At 49.7% G+C, this 15,626-nt stretch overlaps 1 protein-coding gene across 11 annotated transcripts in view; it reads left to right on the top strand.

Annotated features, from left to right (window-relative positions):
• The window catches only part of BCOR (BCL6 corepressor), a 112,438-nt gene that overhangs the window by 79,006 nt on the left and 17,806 nt on the right, over positions 1-15,626 (top strand). For 9 of the 11 annotated variants that reach the window (XM_037165208.2, XM_037165216.2, XM_037165226.2 and 6 more), the window contains exons 2-6: positions 8,305-8,430; positions 9,737-9,815; positions 10,701-13,544; positions 14,199-14,252; positions 14,726-14,912. In XM_037165208.2, coding sequence (XP_037021103.2) covers positions 8,345-8,430; positions 9,737-9,815; positions 10,701-13,544; positions 14,199-14,252; positions 14,726-14,912 — 3,250 coding nt within the window. In that variant the 5' untranslated portion in view covers positions 8,305-8,344. The remainder of the gene's footprint in view (positions 1-8,304; positions 8,431-9,736; positions 9,816-10,700; positions 13,545-14,198; positions 14,253-14,725; positions 14,913-15,626) is intronic. The other 2 variants (XM_037165251.2, XM_037165234.2) reach the window with 1 other exon arrangement.

Here is a 15,626-nt window from a genome sequence, read left to right as displayed (position 1 = left end):
TTGTTGGTCTGGCTTTAACTATGTGGTAAGGGGGGAATGTGAAGGCTGTTTACAGCGACTGCAAATAATGTGACAGCTGTTGGTGCACGAGCAGCACTGTGCCTCCTCGGCACTTACACAAAGCACACACTATGCAGGCCCGCCCAGAGTTGCAGAGGTGGCCGCCACTTTCTGGCCAGAGTGTCCTCGGATGAGGAAAGCTCAGCAGCAAACCCCTCCCCTAACACACACTTCTCTGATTCCCAGGATTGGGGTGGAGGTGCAAAATGGCTTGTGTGTTGTGGTTTAGGAAACTCGTTAGAAAGAGGTCCCCCTGGTCATGAGTGTGTGTCCCTGTCCAGAGGGGTTTGGCCAGGATCTGTGGGCCTGGGTCCTCAGCTGCTTATGGCAGGATTTTTAAGATTTATGGGACTAACTTTCGGCCATAAGCAAGCTTGTTGGAAAGAATTAGCTGAAGACTTTCTGGAAACTGCAAGGCTCTGAAGGCGTTGTTCTAAACCCTCTGAGATGGCTCTGTTATTCAGACAAGTTAGAGAGACAGGTGGGTGCTGTGTGTGTCTTTTGCACCCAGCACTGTGTCCAGGATTGGAAACCCGATTGTGTAGATTCAGGACCCTAAGGGGGAGGCGTATTGGGGTGGAAGGGGTGCAGCTTGGGGTTCTGACTCCCGGACCTGCCCATTTTCAAAAGCACATTTGCCTTCAGCTGTGGTGCAGTCCCTGAAGTCTCCCCACAGAGCCACCCACTCTCACTTAATCAACTAGAGGCCCACAGCCACGGGCCTTCTGGTTTTTTGATCATAGACATGTCTCCCCACCCCCCTTTCCTGACCTGCAGGGAGGCACCAGGGTGGGGAAGAGAGCAGTTGGTGGCAACAATGACCAGTCCTGGAAATTCCTGGATAGCTTGGTAGGTCTGCCTATGGGCTCTTCTGGGGCAAGCTGAGTGTAAAAATCACCCCCCCCCCCACCTCCCTCCCGATCCCAAAATTGAAACCCTGGTCCGTGGGGTTTGGAGGAGGATCATTTAGAGCTGACTTTAACTCTACGTCAGTCCCTTTTCTGTGTGACTTTGCTCGGTCCCTGGGTGTACAGCCTACAGGATGTCTGCAAATAGAATTTACCAATCCACCCCACCCCGCCAAGTCTCCCCTCTCTGGGTTTTAATGTGGATTTCTACATTCAGTTGGGTTCCCTGGTGGAGAGCGGGGAGATGCTTCTGGAGTGATACATGAACTTCGGTGCCAGTTCTATAAATTGGTCTCTTTTTATGACGTGTGCCATTTTCTGTAGGAATGTTGCTTGCAAAACGAGTTTCGCCTTGGAGGAAAGGCGGAAAGATAAACAAGCTTGCAACGCCAAAACACTGGCAGTCTTTCCCTCCTTCCAGCTCTCTTAAAGCAGCCGGGCTGTATTTCCAGGATTAGACTCCGTGCTTGTGAGGAGGGACTCTAGTTGGCTTTTTTTTCCCCCAAGCAAATGCAAATTAGAGAAAAATAATTTTCTTTCAACGATATGCAATGTATTAGTCACTTGTTATCGTGCTCCGAGGCAGGCCTCATTTGCGCGTCTGCCAGCTCGCTCACATCTGCTCGGTGCTGTTCAGGGCATTTTAACCTTGGCGGTGTCGTGTCTAGTCCCACGGATCAAGGAGGAGTAATTAAGCTCTGAACAGCTACAAAAATTCACGGGCCCCCATCTATGCCACACTTGTTCCACAGCTTTGTTTGAGATATTCTGAGTTCCAAGATTGAGTAGCAGACATGGGGTTCCCATTGTTCCTTGTAAAGAAAGTGGGCACCCCTCTCCTCCTCTGACCCTCATCCCCAGCCTTCCCAGGACCCCCAGGACCCCCAGACGGCACACAATCAGCAAAGAGCGCCGTGCAGACCACAGGACCCTGTGTTTTATACATCTTTTATTTATTCGTAAAAAGTTCCTTTGTGCTTCCTGTGTGTACTAATGATAGCTGTCGTTAATAGCCTTATGGTATGGCTTATTCCTTGCCGGGGGCGGGGGAGGAGTTCTGCAAAGCCCTGGTGGAAACTACAGTACATTGACACCCCCAGTGGAGTTGTGCAAATCATTTATTCTGGATTTGCCCCCAGGTTGTGTAACCTGCAAGTGGGAACCCAGCTCTGTAGAGACTAGAGAGAAGGGGGTGTGGGGTTGTTTTGGCCAGGGTTGGGGGAGTAAAGGGTGATTAATTGCATTCAATCTAGGTTTCCTGTCCTGGGCCTCCTCCTGTTGAAGGGGACACCAGCTTCCAAATAGGCCCCCTTCTTGCATACTCACGTGGTTGTATGTGGCACAACCGTGAAAGAAAGTGAAAGGAACAAAAAGCTACCACAGTGGCCTGGACGGGCAGGCGGTACAGGGGAAGGAGAAATGTCCCGCGTTGATTCCTTAAAGCCCAGGCCATGGCTCTGCCTAAGGGGTAGGGTCGGGCATGGGCAGCCCCAGTTGGGGAGCAACTCTCCCGATCATCCTGTTGGTGCTCACCCACCCCCCTCCCTCTTCGTAGTTGGAAATACTTGGCTTGCATCTTGGCGGGGGTTGGGGGCTTGGTGCCTGGTCCACTGAGAGGAGCACTCCAGTCTGGTAGGAATGGAGCCCAGGATGATGGCTGGAAGGGATCTGCCGTGGACATACCCCGTTGGCTCGGCCGGCAGCACACCCTGGCTTCTCCGTGCGCCCACCCAAAGTTGCTTTTTGTCAGATTCAGTGGCGGTTAGAGAAGGTGTGTTGGGGGACCGCAGAAAAGTGGGCTGCGTAAGGGGCAGAGGGGTTAACCCAAGTCAGGGGATTTGGCGGTTTCTGGAAGGCTAGGAGGGGTCGCGTCTCGAGAATGAGTGTGCGGGCTGCTCTGGGGACCTCGGGGACTTCGGCGGAGGCTGACTGAGCTGAGGAGGGGCGGACTTAGCCCGGAGCCTCCCTGGTGCGTGTGGTGGGAGAGAAAATCCCTTTGTTGCCGACCGATCGCCCTCGGGGCTGAGTCTGGGGAGGGCGCGCCCCTCCTCTGCTTTCACCGCCTCCGCAGCTACCGCAGCGGAGGGCCAAGTTCACTCCGGACCAACCCAAGTGGCTTTCTCCTCTGACCCACCAGTCCTGGGGAGAGGCAGGGAAGGTTCTGGTTGCTCAGAAAGGTCAGGGCTTAGCGAGTTCCCGGTCCTTCTCTTCTACCCCTCCCCCTTGCTTCGCAGCTCACTCTATTACTAATGCAAAACTTGTGGCGTGGGTGGGGAGCGCCACCCCCCCGCGGCAATCCGCCATGGCTTGGAGTGTGCCAGGAGTCAGCGCCTGGACAAGCTGGATCACTGCCGCTATCCCCACCCCAACATTCATGGAGGGCAGGAGGACGGACCTCCTTCAGCCACACCCCTAGAAGCTGTGTAGACCAGACTTTGGGGGGCAGCCTCAGGGTTCCCAACTCCCTGCTGCTATGCACCACCTAGGAAAGCACCCTACCCAACAGTGCACATCCGGAAGAGCTTTCTCTTCTCATTTCCCACCCCCACAGAGCCCCCCCATCCTAAAATAGGAACTTCTCCCCTCCACCCGTCTTTCTTTGACACCAGTAGAGAAGTGCCGCTGTGTGTGACTCAGTCTGCACTTGGAACTGCCCCAGGAAGGGCTCCCTCGTGGTTAGCTTCGATGAAATCCTCACAATTCTGCTGAAGGTCACCCCTCCCTGGCCTGCCCCCCTCAGTGTTCCCTTTTTCAGCCTTCCCACTGCTCCAGAGAAACTGAGGGGATTCTGAGGTTTGTTACACAGTATGTTTAGCGGAGTCAGATGCCATCTCATGGGGTTAAAGTGGCCTCTACTAGCTATTGCCAGGCAAAACTCAAGTCCATGGTACAGTTTAATCCTGTGGAAAACATGGTGCTAAATATTTACAGATGAGAGTACCAAGGTTGAAGAGGTTCAGCCACCTGTCCAGAGTCATGCTGTGCATGACAGCAAGAGCTGGGAGGATGTGGTGACTGTGTTCTCACAAGTTCTCCAGAGAACCAGCAGTGCAGAGAGGGAGACACCTTCCCCAAAGAGGTCCCAGTGCACAGTGATTGGGATCCCTGCTCCTCCCCCAAATCTGTCCTGGCCTTCTTAGTTATTAACTAGGTAACTGCCCAGTTGGGGTAAAGGGTGCCTAGTGAGGGGAGACCCTAGGAAGGGGCACCATTAATGTTTGTGGAACCTGGGAGTTGGGATGGTAACGCTTTCCATTTTGTCTGTGCCACTTGACAAGTGTGATATGCAGACTTTAACTGATCGGCACCTCAAGGGCAGAGGCGCAGTGGAAAGTGGCCTGATGCCAGTAGGAGCTGGGGTGGAGAGAAAGGACAGGTGCCAACAGTGGCCTGGTGCTGCCTTCTCTCCCTTCACTCACCCCAGCCTCTCAGGGCCATGGCTCCTTTTTCAACCTGCTCCTTGTTTTCTGTTAGAGTAACTCACCTTTAAAGAAAAAAGGAAATGTTCTCTTTCTTTCCTCAGTCCATAATGGTGTCCTCATGGCAGGAATAAGTGAAATGGTGGTGGTGGGTGCTACTTGGCACTCATGTGCCCGTTATGTCTTTTCGCAGAGGGCAGGAGCACACCTTCTCAAGGGTGACAGCTCCTAATCTTGGTCTCTCTGACCTCTTTCTGCCAATCAGACCCTTCTTGCCAGTGTCTAGGCCAAGCTCAGATACTAATCATAGCTCTTGGCTTCCAAAACAGATGACGACTGTTCAAGTCTTTTGAGGGAGACCTAAGTTCTCCTGTGCTTTCGGTTAACCACCGTACTGAGAATTAGAGACCCCTCAGTGTGTGTCTGCATTTTGCAAGCCAGGTTTCTCCCCAGAACCGATGTTCCATCAGGCAGCCACTACAATTCCCATCGGTTCTTCAGAAACCAGATGCTCCTTGGTCTCCCAGTCTGACCTCTTCTCTCAGCCATCTCTCTTTTCATGCCTGTCCTGTATCCTTGCTCCCTTCTCTCCACTACTGGAAAAAAGGGTTAAACCCGAGCCTGGGTGTAGCTTAGCAGCTCACACTGCAAACAGGTTGGTGCTTGTAAAGTGCTTTTCATGAGTGACTTCACACATCTTGGCACTTCAAGAAGCATAGTCTGCCTGTGGAAGAAGGGCGGGGGGAGTTGAGAAATAAGGGCAAGTGAACCTCTTATATATAGCAGCAAAGTGACTGCCCCGTTTGTCATCCAAATCACATTGCCTTCTTTCTCCACCATGTCCCACGGCCAAGGGTCAGCAAAGCTAGTTTTGAAGCGCTTCCCTTTAGAGATTTAAAAAAAAACAAAGGTCCCAACTATTTAACAGCCACTTCTCGAAGTGAAGTGTGTGAGTCCCTGGGTCTCTGCCTCTCAGTCTCTTTTGGTTTCTTAGTCCCAATGTCCCCTTAGTAATACATCCCAGAGGGGAGGGGAGATCCCATTTTTCAGTAATGGTGGGGTATACATAGTATGGCCTTTGCTGAGGATGTTCCTGCCAGGGAGTTGGGCTGCTCTTGTTTGTCACCCTGGAGAAGGGCTTCGTGCCAGGGAGTGCCATTGTTCACTGGCCCTTTCTACTCAGCTCCATCTTTGGCCAGGAACCTGAAGAGTTAAAAGTCTTTAGCTTGTTGCAATGAAATTATGGCTGGCAGTGGCGCCGCTGTTTGTTCAACAGACCTCCACTTTTAAACAGTTCACAAAAAGTTCATGGGGCAGCTAAAGAGTGTGTGTGTGTGTGTGTGTGTGTGTGTGTGTGTGTGTGTAGTCAACAGGATTCAGCATTGTACCTCCCCCCTCAACGTTTTGCTTCTTCATGTTCAGCCCTGCCCATCCCCCTGCCTCCCCCACCCCCAAACACACACATACAGATGACACTGAATCCTGCATGCCCTGGGCCTCAACACTCCATCTGACCCTGTGCATGTGAGAACACTTCATTCTGACACCTGGTGTCATTTATCTATGCAGCATTAATATTGAAAACCCCACAGGATGAGCCCTGGAAAGGGGGAGAAGCTTTGAAAGCACCCAGTGGTTCCAGATGTCTCTTAACTACATTCACCTTTCTGCTAAGTCCAGGCTGTCCTCTCTCTAAGGGAAAGCCCTTTCAAAGGAAGGGAACTCAGTAAGATGATTGAGGCAGCACTCTTCCTTCCTCTTCAGTCAGGTGTTGGGAGGTCCTTGTCACAAAGTGACTACTAAAAGTGGTGTGTAGGAAGCGGCTCATATAAGGAGAGGCCAATTTTGTAAGACTAGGACACCAGGAGATGGGAGACTGAGGTTTTGTAGGCACACGCTTTCTTCCCTCATTCTTTTCTTTGGGGTTGGATGCAGTGACCCTTTTGCTCCTTATGTAATTTCTGCATTTCATTTTGGTACCCATTGGGGGGGTAGCATGATACAGTCCCATTGCCACAGCCAATGACCAGGACACTTGAACCAAAGAATGTTGCTACACTTTCTATATTAGGCCACTCAGGATGTCTTCCTTTGTTAGGAGTGGTGGAGGTTAGAGAGAGGAGACTCCCTTGGATGTGCCTTGTGGTCATTCCAGCACAACTGGTGGCCTTCCCCCCAACCTGATTTGTGGATTTGAAAGATGGACAAAAAGCCCACAAGCCTCCACAGAACCTTCCTCAACACCGAGGCATCTTTTTGGGGGTTGGTGTGGCTCAAGCATCGGGAACATCCCAGTCTGAAAGATGCTTCCTAGAGAAATAGCTCCTTCAGATCCCACCAGGCCTGCCACACTGCAGATGCCTGCCTCTTTCCTTCTTTCTAGCCTCATTGTTGAGCTCTGACTGTGTGCGGTGCGTCTGTGCTCTTGGCTCTTGCTTAACAGCCGGTGTACTACATCTAGGGGCTGATGGGGGATGCTGGTGGACAAAAGGCCTAGTTAGGACAAAGAAATGACCAAGAACAGCCTAGATATTGGATTCAGGTTTCCCAGGTACTCCCCTGTCCCCCACCCTCTGTGACTCTGGACTCTCAGGTTTAAGATCCCTTACCTGGTGCCTCCAACCCAAGCAACCGACCTTGCAGACTCCTGCTCCATGTGCTAAAGTGTAAAAGCCGATCATTTGCATATTTTTCCTGCTAACAAAGGAAATGTGTCGACTTAGGGAACATTTGGGCTTTCGGAAACTGTGTGGGTGGGTATGTGAGGGAGGAGGAGAAAGAAAAGTTCCCCTGATAATCTGCACGCCAATGATTCCACAATGATTCCACACTTGGCAGTTTTGGGTCTGGGTCTCCCTGCAAAGATGCCGTGGCCAGTCTGGACAAGGGAGCTGGCGATGTGATTGTGATCAGGGAATTGCCCAGGGCCATCGGTCCCAGGCATTAAAGGCTCCCCTACTTATTAACCCAGCATTTAACAGCAGGATATGGGCTGAAGCGCAGTCAAAAGAAACGGCTCAACCTCCAAAGAGCAATTAAAATCCTGCACGAGGATAAATCACGCGCCGTGATAATCCTGTTAATAAAATGCAGCTTGTCCTGACCCTTCACTCAGGCAGCAAACTAGAATGTGCCTTGGGTGGGGGTGGTGGGCAGAGGAGGTAAGGAAGTGGGGGTGGGGAGTGGTGCTGTCCCCTCCTGTCTGGCAGCCTCCCCCTACCGGGAGGTGGAAAATGGGTGGCTTTTGGCTGCTCCCAGTGTGCCAGTGGCTTGCAGCTCAGCAGCCTGGGCTGCTAAGGCTCCTGTGCTCGCTAATGATTTCTTGTCCCACAGCAAGCAGGCATCATTGAATTACTCAGCTGCCTCCCTCTGCAGCACCCAGGCCATAGCACCGGGGTTTGGTACTTAATCTAATCTAGGTTGGAATGGAGTGGGGCCCACCAACTCTTTTTAACCCCCAGGCTGTAAGTTGTGCACACCACAGCCCTAGAAACTCCTAGTGGTGTGGGCCACACCCGACTGTTGTGTCTTCCCCCTGCCCTGATCCTTTCAGCCTCACAAAGAATCAGTGCAGGGCTTCCTGGCATCCAGCACTGTTCCTTTCAAATGTGTTCTCCAAAAGCTGGGAATGAGGAAAGGAGACTGACTGGTCAGTGAGCATGGGGTGGCTATACTTTGAATGATGTGGGGGCAGCGGTTTAACCCTTTCCCCTCCTGGGCCTTTGGGTCAGGTGTGTGCCTACCCCCCTGGCCATCTGTGGAACACGCACAGTCTGCCTACCTGAACCTGCGTTCTGTATGCATTGTGGAGAAATTGCGTTCTGTATGGATTGCCTAGAAAGAGGTCTTCTCTCTTTTCCTGTTTGGCTCTTCTTTAGTCAACCTCCTGGGATTTTGTTTTGTTTTGTTTTAAACAGACTAGACGCTTGAAGAAAAGCTGCCATCCAAGAAGACGACATGCTTTCAGCAACCCCCCTGTATGGGAACGTTCACAGCTGGATGAACAGTGAAAGGGTCCGCATGTGTGGGATCAACGAAGACAGGTGAGTGTGCCTGTCTGGCAGAGGCGGTGGGGGGGGGGCATGCAGGTCTCTTCTTCCTGGCCCTGAGCAGAGCTGAGGCCCCACCCCCCATTTTCTCACAGCTAGAGTGGGCCCAAAGGGGGTGGGGAAAAAGATCTGCCTTTCTGGCAGCCCTTGATTTACAGTTTTAACAGGCGGCAACCCAGCTCAGCGAAGCATTGCCGCCCTTTAAAAGATTAGCCCCTAAAGCGGCCTTTCAATGCACTTTCGTCCTTAATTTATTATTTCATATTTATGAAAGAGAATTAATCCCAGTCTATATGCTGCTTTAACTCTAAATGTCAGGAGTGCGGGCCCAGGTGGATCGGCATTCGATGTGCTTTTAAAACAAATAGTTTGCTCAGTAATAACTGGGGAGATAGCCACCCTTTACTTCATTTGAGCCAAGGTTTTCCAGGCGTCCTCTGCCACACATTCTACAAGGCCATTGGCTCATGGTTTCAGTCACCTGACAACTCTGTTACGCTTCCTGATCAGTAATTTTGGGGGTGTGGGATAGAAGCATCTAAGAAGTAGATGATTGAAGCTGGGTTTCGGGGTAATGATGAAGCTTTCCTCTGCTGCTTGTCAGTGATTTTATCCTGGGGATTTGGAAGTTGGCACCAGGCGCTTTCTTTATCGATGCTCTCTGATAACAAGTCCCAGGGCAGCTGCAGCAGCCTGGCACAGATGTGTGGCTTCCTCTGGAGCCTGGAGCGGCTGACATTTGTATATTAGTGTGTATCCCTCATCATTTTGATAAAGGCAGTCAAATACAGCTTTGTTACTGCAATGGAAACATGTTTCAGAGGACATTGGACCTAACTTTGGGGGAAAGTTTTGAAAGCATGACTTTGTGGGTAACACAGAAGTGGTTGATATGACCAACCAGTACACTCCAGCCTTTTGTCTCCTGCTTTGGTCTTTGGCCATTGTATTACTTAACATCTGTCCTCGGGTAGAGCTTCTAAGGGTCATCTAGGATAGCAAAGCCTAGATTGGACTATTTGGCTTGTGCTGGAGGAATGGTCATGCTTGATTTCTGGCTTACCCACCTTGGGGTCATATTTGTGATTTCACATCCCTGTTGGCCTGCCTTTGTTTTTCCAAGTCCAGTTAAGTCACCATTTGGGGACAACTTTCATTATGGGCCATTGGGGAGGGATTTTTTTTAAGGGCAATTGAAAAAAGTGGAGTTATTAGAAACTGGTTTTTTTCTGGGGGTGATCTGTGAAAGATGGATTAAGTGAGGAATGCTTTCATGAAGTTGGTGTGTCCTTTTAAATAGGAAAATTCCTGTAAATGACGGTGATGCTTCAAAGGCCAGACTGGAACTAAGGGAGGAAAATCCCCTGAACCACAACGTGGTAAGAGATTAATGGCTTCTGTTGATGTGCTATCTGAATCTCAGTGATCTGTAATCAATCGTACATTAATTTGCATACTATTAAGGGCTTTTGGGGGAGTCGAGGAGCAGGATGTTTCAGGACAGGGCTGAGTAGAAATCTTCTGTCTGCTGCAGGACAAGGCCCTCACCTAAGCTCTTCCCACCTCAGGTCCTTGTGCACATCCTTTAGTGAAGGGTGGGATATGTGCTGCCTTTTCTTTTCTAAGCTTCATGCCACATCGGCACTCCCAGTTGGGTACATTTCCAGCCTCCAAGTAGATCCTTCGGGCTTACCTTTCCAGTAATATATGTAACACAGAACCTTCTTCAGACACCAGGGAGAAGGAGTCAAAATATGCAACCGCAGTTTGACCCGTAGCCTCTTTATTGATTTAGAAATGAGATAGCTAAAGTCCTCCATTCCTCCTGTCCCACTGAAGATTTTTTTCTTGTTACGTTAACATGCAGGAAAAACCTAGTCCAACAGGACCAGGAAGGGTTAGTGCACGTTCTGCACACTGTGAGAATGGTACAGAGAGTAGTGGAGTTGGTGTGTTTCAGTTGCTACAAAGTTTTTTTCTGAGGTCAATTTTCCAGAGTTAATAGATGACTGAATAATGTATGGGTATCCAGTCTAAAGGGATCGACATTTTCTGGGCTTTCAGGGTACTTGCTGAACTGGCAGCAAAGGGTTTTGAGGGAGTGGGGAGGAAACCAGAGACCCTGTGAATCCTTTCCTTCTTGACCCTTTCTGCTCAGTTGTTGAGGCTGATGTCATTATTGAGCTAGTTTGTAGTTTCTCTTAAGGGTGGGCCAGGCTGCTTTGAAGGAATGTCCCAAGTAACATCCATGTTCTTCTGCAAAGGTGGACGCAACTGCGGCCCATCGGATTGATGGCCTGACAGCATTGAGCATGGACCGCACTGGCCTGATTCGGGAAGGGCTGCGTGTCCCAGGCAACATCGTCTATTCTAGTTTGTGTGGACTGGGCTCAGAGAAAGGTCGAGAGACCGCCACGAGCACTCTAGGTGGTCTTGGGTTTTCTTCCGAAAGAAACCCAGAGGTACAGTTCAAACCGAATACACCTGAAACAGTGGAGGCCTCCACTGTCCCTGGAAAGCCCCCAAACGGCTTCAGTGCTATATACAAAACACCACCTGGAATACAAAAAAGTGCTGTACCCACAGCAGAAACATTGGGCTTGGACAGGCCTGCCAGCGACAAACAGAGCCCTCTCAACATCAATGGTGCTAGTTACCTGCGGCTGCCCTGGGTCAATCCTTACATGGAGGGTGCCACACCAGCCATCTACCCTTTCCTTGAGTCGCCAAATAAGTATTCTCTGAACATGTACAAGGCCTTGCTACCTCAGCAGTCCTACAGCCTGGCCCAGCCACTGTATTCTCCAGTCTGCACCAATGGAGAGCGCTTTCTGTACTTGCCGCCACCTCACTACGTCAGTCCCCACATCCCCTCATCCCTGGCTTCACCCATGAGGCTCTCAACGCCTTCCGCCTCCCCAGCCATCTCACCTCTGGTCCACTGCGCAGACAAAAGCTTGCCCTGGAAGATGGGCGTCAGTCCTGGGAACCCTGTAGATTCCCACACCTATCCCCACATCCAGAACAGTAAACAGCCTAGAGTGCCCTCTGCCAAACCGGTCACTAGTGGCCTGCCAGGGGATGCAGCTCTCCTCTTGCCCCCCTCGCCTCGGCCTTCACCTCGAGTCCACCTTCCCTCCCAGCCCACTGCAGACACCTACTCTGATTTCCACAAGCATTATGCCAGGATCTCCACCTCGCCTTCCGTCACCCTGTCGAAGCCATACATGACAGTCAGCAGTGAGTTCCCCGTGGCCAGGCTCTCCAACAGCAAGTACCCTAAGACTCCAGAAGGGGCCGAAAGTGCCCAGTCAGTTCCTGGGCACACTCGGAAAACAGTAGCTCAGGACAGGAAAGATGGCGGCTCACCTCCTCTCTTGGAGAAGCAGACGATTACCAAAGACGTCACTGATAAGCCACTGGACTTGTCTTCTAAAGTGGTGGATGTAGATGCTTCCAAAGCTGAGCACATGAAGAAGATGGCTCCCACGGTCCTGGTTCACAGCAGAGCTGGAAGTGGTTTAGTGCTCTCTGGAAGTGACATTCCAAAAGAAACCTTATCTCCTCCAGGAAACGGCTGTGCTATCTATAGATCTGAAATCATTAGCACAGCTCCCTCGTCCTGGGTGGTACCCGGGCCAAGTCCCAATGAAGAGAACAATAGCAAGGGCATGCCGCTGAAAAACAAGGCTTTGGACTGGGCAATACCACAGCAGCGGAGTTCTTCATGTCCTCGCATGGGTGGCACAGATGCTGTGGTCACTAATGTTTCAGGGGCAGTGTCCAGCGCAGGCCGTCCGGCCTCTGCGTCACCAGCCCCAAATGCCAGTGCAGATGGCAGCAAGACTAGCAGGAGCTCTGTGGACACCACACCATCCGTCATTCAGCATGTGGGCCAGCCTCCGACCACGCCTGCCAAGCACAGCGGTGGCACCAGCAGCAAGAACGCCAAAGCCAGCAACCCAGAACCGAGCTTCAAAGCAAGCGAGAATGGCCTCCCGCCAAGCTCAATATTTCTCTCTCCAAGTGACGCGTTCAGGTCCCCACCAATTCCCTACCCCAGGAGTTACCTCCCTTACCCAGCACCTGAGGGCATTGCTATAAGTCCCCTCTCCTTACATGGCAAGGGGCCTGTCTACCCTCATCCAGTTCTGTTGCCCAACGGCAGTCTCTTTCCTGGGCACCTGGCCCCCAAACCTGGACTGCCCTATGGTCTGCCTACTGGCCGACCAGAGTTTGTGACCTACCAAGATGCGCTGGGATTGGGCATGGTGCATCCCATGTTGATACCTCACGCACCCATAGAGATCACAAAAGAGGAGAAGCCAGAGAAGAGGTCCAGGTCCCACGAGAGAACCCGCTATGAGGATTCAACCCTCCGGAACCGCTTTCCCGAGATGTTGGAAGCTAGCAACACCAAGTTACATCCAGATGTTCCCACTGACAAGAATCTAAAGCCCAGCCCGAGCTGGAATCAAGGGAAAACTGTCACCAAAAGCGACAAGCTTGTCTATGTAGACCTTCTCCGGGAGGAGTCAGATGCTAAAATTGACACAAACATGCCAAAACCCGGTTTCGCAGCCGAGAGTGTTGGCCAGACCACTGAGCCCAGCAAGGCCCTGACTGACCAGGCCCTGCAGCCACACCGTGATTTCATTGCCCTGAGAGAGGAGTTGGGGCGCATCAGTGACTTCCACGAAGCCTATAATTTCAAACAGGCTCCGGGCCAGTCAGTCTTTAGTTTAAGCAAGGAGAATGTTCCAGCAGGAACCAACAAGGAGAACCTGGGAATGCAGGTCTCCACTCCATTCCTGGAGCCAACACTAGGGAATGATGGCCCTGCTGTAACTTTTGGTAAAACCCAAGAGGATCCCAAACCATTTTGTGTGAGCGGTGCCCCACCAAGTGTGGATGTCACCCCCACCTATACCAAAGATGGAGCTGATGAGGCAGAATCAAATGATGGCAAAGTGCTGAAACCGAAGCCATCTAAGCTGGCAAAGAGAATCGCCAACTCTGCTGGTTATGTGGGTGACAGATTCAAGTGTGTCACTACCGAACTGTACGCAGATTCCAGTCAGCTCAGCCGGGAGCAGCGGGCATTGCAGGTGAGCCCCACACCTGAATTTCAGTAATGTACTAGTTGTCAGGTTTTTTTTTTAATGTGTAAAGAGGACTGAGGGATTATGGTAGGTCAGGACACTGGACAGATTTGGTTAATGAAGCTTATGGTAATTTAAATGTATGAAATGTTGCCAGTAAGGGGACATGAGTGGTAGCACTTAGGAGGTTTGTGTGTCTGGTTATTTTAAGTTATTCTGTAGATTTTAAGAGAACTCCATTCAAATGCTAATAAAGGAAGTTTTAATGATTGTGAAGGCTACCTAAAGACTGCATGACGTTTACCTATCAATTGCTTTAATTTCTCTGCCATTACTGTATGTTAGCAAATATACCTAGAAGTGCCGCTTAGGATGCCTTACATGATACTTGGTGGAGGTGTGTAGCAGCCGCATGTCTGTGGGATTCGTGCAGGGTTTTTTTCACCAAAAAATAAAAGCTCGCTTAAAGGGATAGAGTATGTATTTAAATTGCTAGTGAATGATAGATGTTGTATAGGAATTTCCTTAAGATATTTTACTTTTAATTAAAAAATAAAGCCAAATTGTTTTGCAATGTTAAGAAAAAAGATTTAGTTTATGCTTATAAAAATGGATGAAGTTATCTAAATGATCCATTGAGTGCCCATTTTAATTACATAGATGGAAGGATTACAAGAGGACAGTATTTTATGTCTACCCGCTGCTTACTGTGAGGTCAGTTCTTCAAATTTTTATTACTAGAATCTTACATAAACCTTTTGAGTTAAATTTCATTTCCAAATATACAAAGGGAAGTTTGTGGGCCATGGTCGTCTTTATTCATTGTGCACTTTGTTTTCTTTTCTGTTGTGTTTTTGTTTTGTTTTCTTTGCGTTGTGTTTTTGTTTTGTTTACCTTCAAAAGAGAATGTCTGTCTCTATGCAATAGTGTATGTATGGCTATACATACACACCGCATATATATCTGTACATATGACTTTTATGAATTAAGAATGTGTGACTGCTTACATATAGATACTCTTAAATTTTTATCTGTTAAATTGTAAAATATCTCAGTTGTATCATAAATTGTGGTTGGTTTTGGGCAAACTTTTCTTTGAAAATACTTTCCTTTAAGATAAGGCAAGTGAAATAGCTTTTATGGTAAGGTGTTGTGTTTTTTTTTTCCCATCTTCGTTCTCTTTCTAGCGTGCAATGATGCGCTTCTCAGAGTTGGAGATGAAAGAGAGAGAAGGTGGCCATCCAGCAACCAAAGACTCCGAGGTGTGCAAATTCAGCCCTGCCGAGTGGGAAACCTTGAAAGGAAGTCAGGACAAAAAGCCAAAGTCGGTCGCCCTGGAGGAGGCCATTGCCGACCAGAATGACAGTGAGAGATGTGAGTAAACCCTAGAGGCTTGCGTGTAGTACCATGTTGGTGAAAACAGGGCAGCTATTACCAGACCTGAGGGAGGTGAGAGGAAACAATTCACTTACTATGGCCTGATGTCCACTTGGCAACTGCTTGGAGAGATAGGCCATACCTGCCATGCGTGGAAGGAAGGGCTTATTGTCATTTTGAACATTGTGGCATCAAGGAATTGAGGCACTTAGGAAAGATTATTTCCTGGGACATATCCCCCTTTTCAGAGAAGCACTGTTACTGTAGTTAGAGGAATGGCAGCAGGAGACTTCGAGGGTAAGTTTAGCACATCTATGTTCTTTTTTTGTACCAGGTACAGATATGTTTTATTTATAATTTTTATGTGTTCGTTTATATTTTAGAATGGAGGGAGAAAGAGAGGAAAGAAACATTAATGCAATAGAGAAACATTGATTAGTTGCCTCTCTTAGGCACCGCAACAGGGGACTAAGCCTGAAACCTAGGCACGTGCTCTGACCCGAAATCGAACCAGTCACCTCCACTTTTCGGGGTGTCACCCAACTGATCAGGGCCAGATATGGGTGTTCTGTTTTTGTTTTTGTTTTTTGTTTTGGTAGCAGTGGAATGACACTTCCAGGTAGAGTTGGTTCCCACCTGCCACAATGACAGTCTGGTGTACTTGTACTCTCCTTCCAAAGGCAAAGGTTTTGTTGAAATGGATTGAAGGAT

Source organism: Artibeus jamaicensis, unplaced genomic scaffold (genome assembly GCF_021234435.1).
Source record: "Artibeus jamaicensis isolate MK-2021 breed Jamaican fruit bat unplaced genomic scaffold, CSHL_Jam_final contig_60, whole genome shotgun sequence".
NCBI classification, from domain to species: domain Eukaryota; kingdom Metazoa; phylum Chordata; class Mammalia; order Chiroptera; family Phyllostomidae; genus Artibeus; species Artibeus jamaicensis.
Note: the sequence above shows the minus strand (reverse complement) of the source record. Positions and strands in the feature narration are given on the sequence as shown.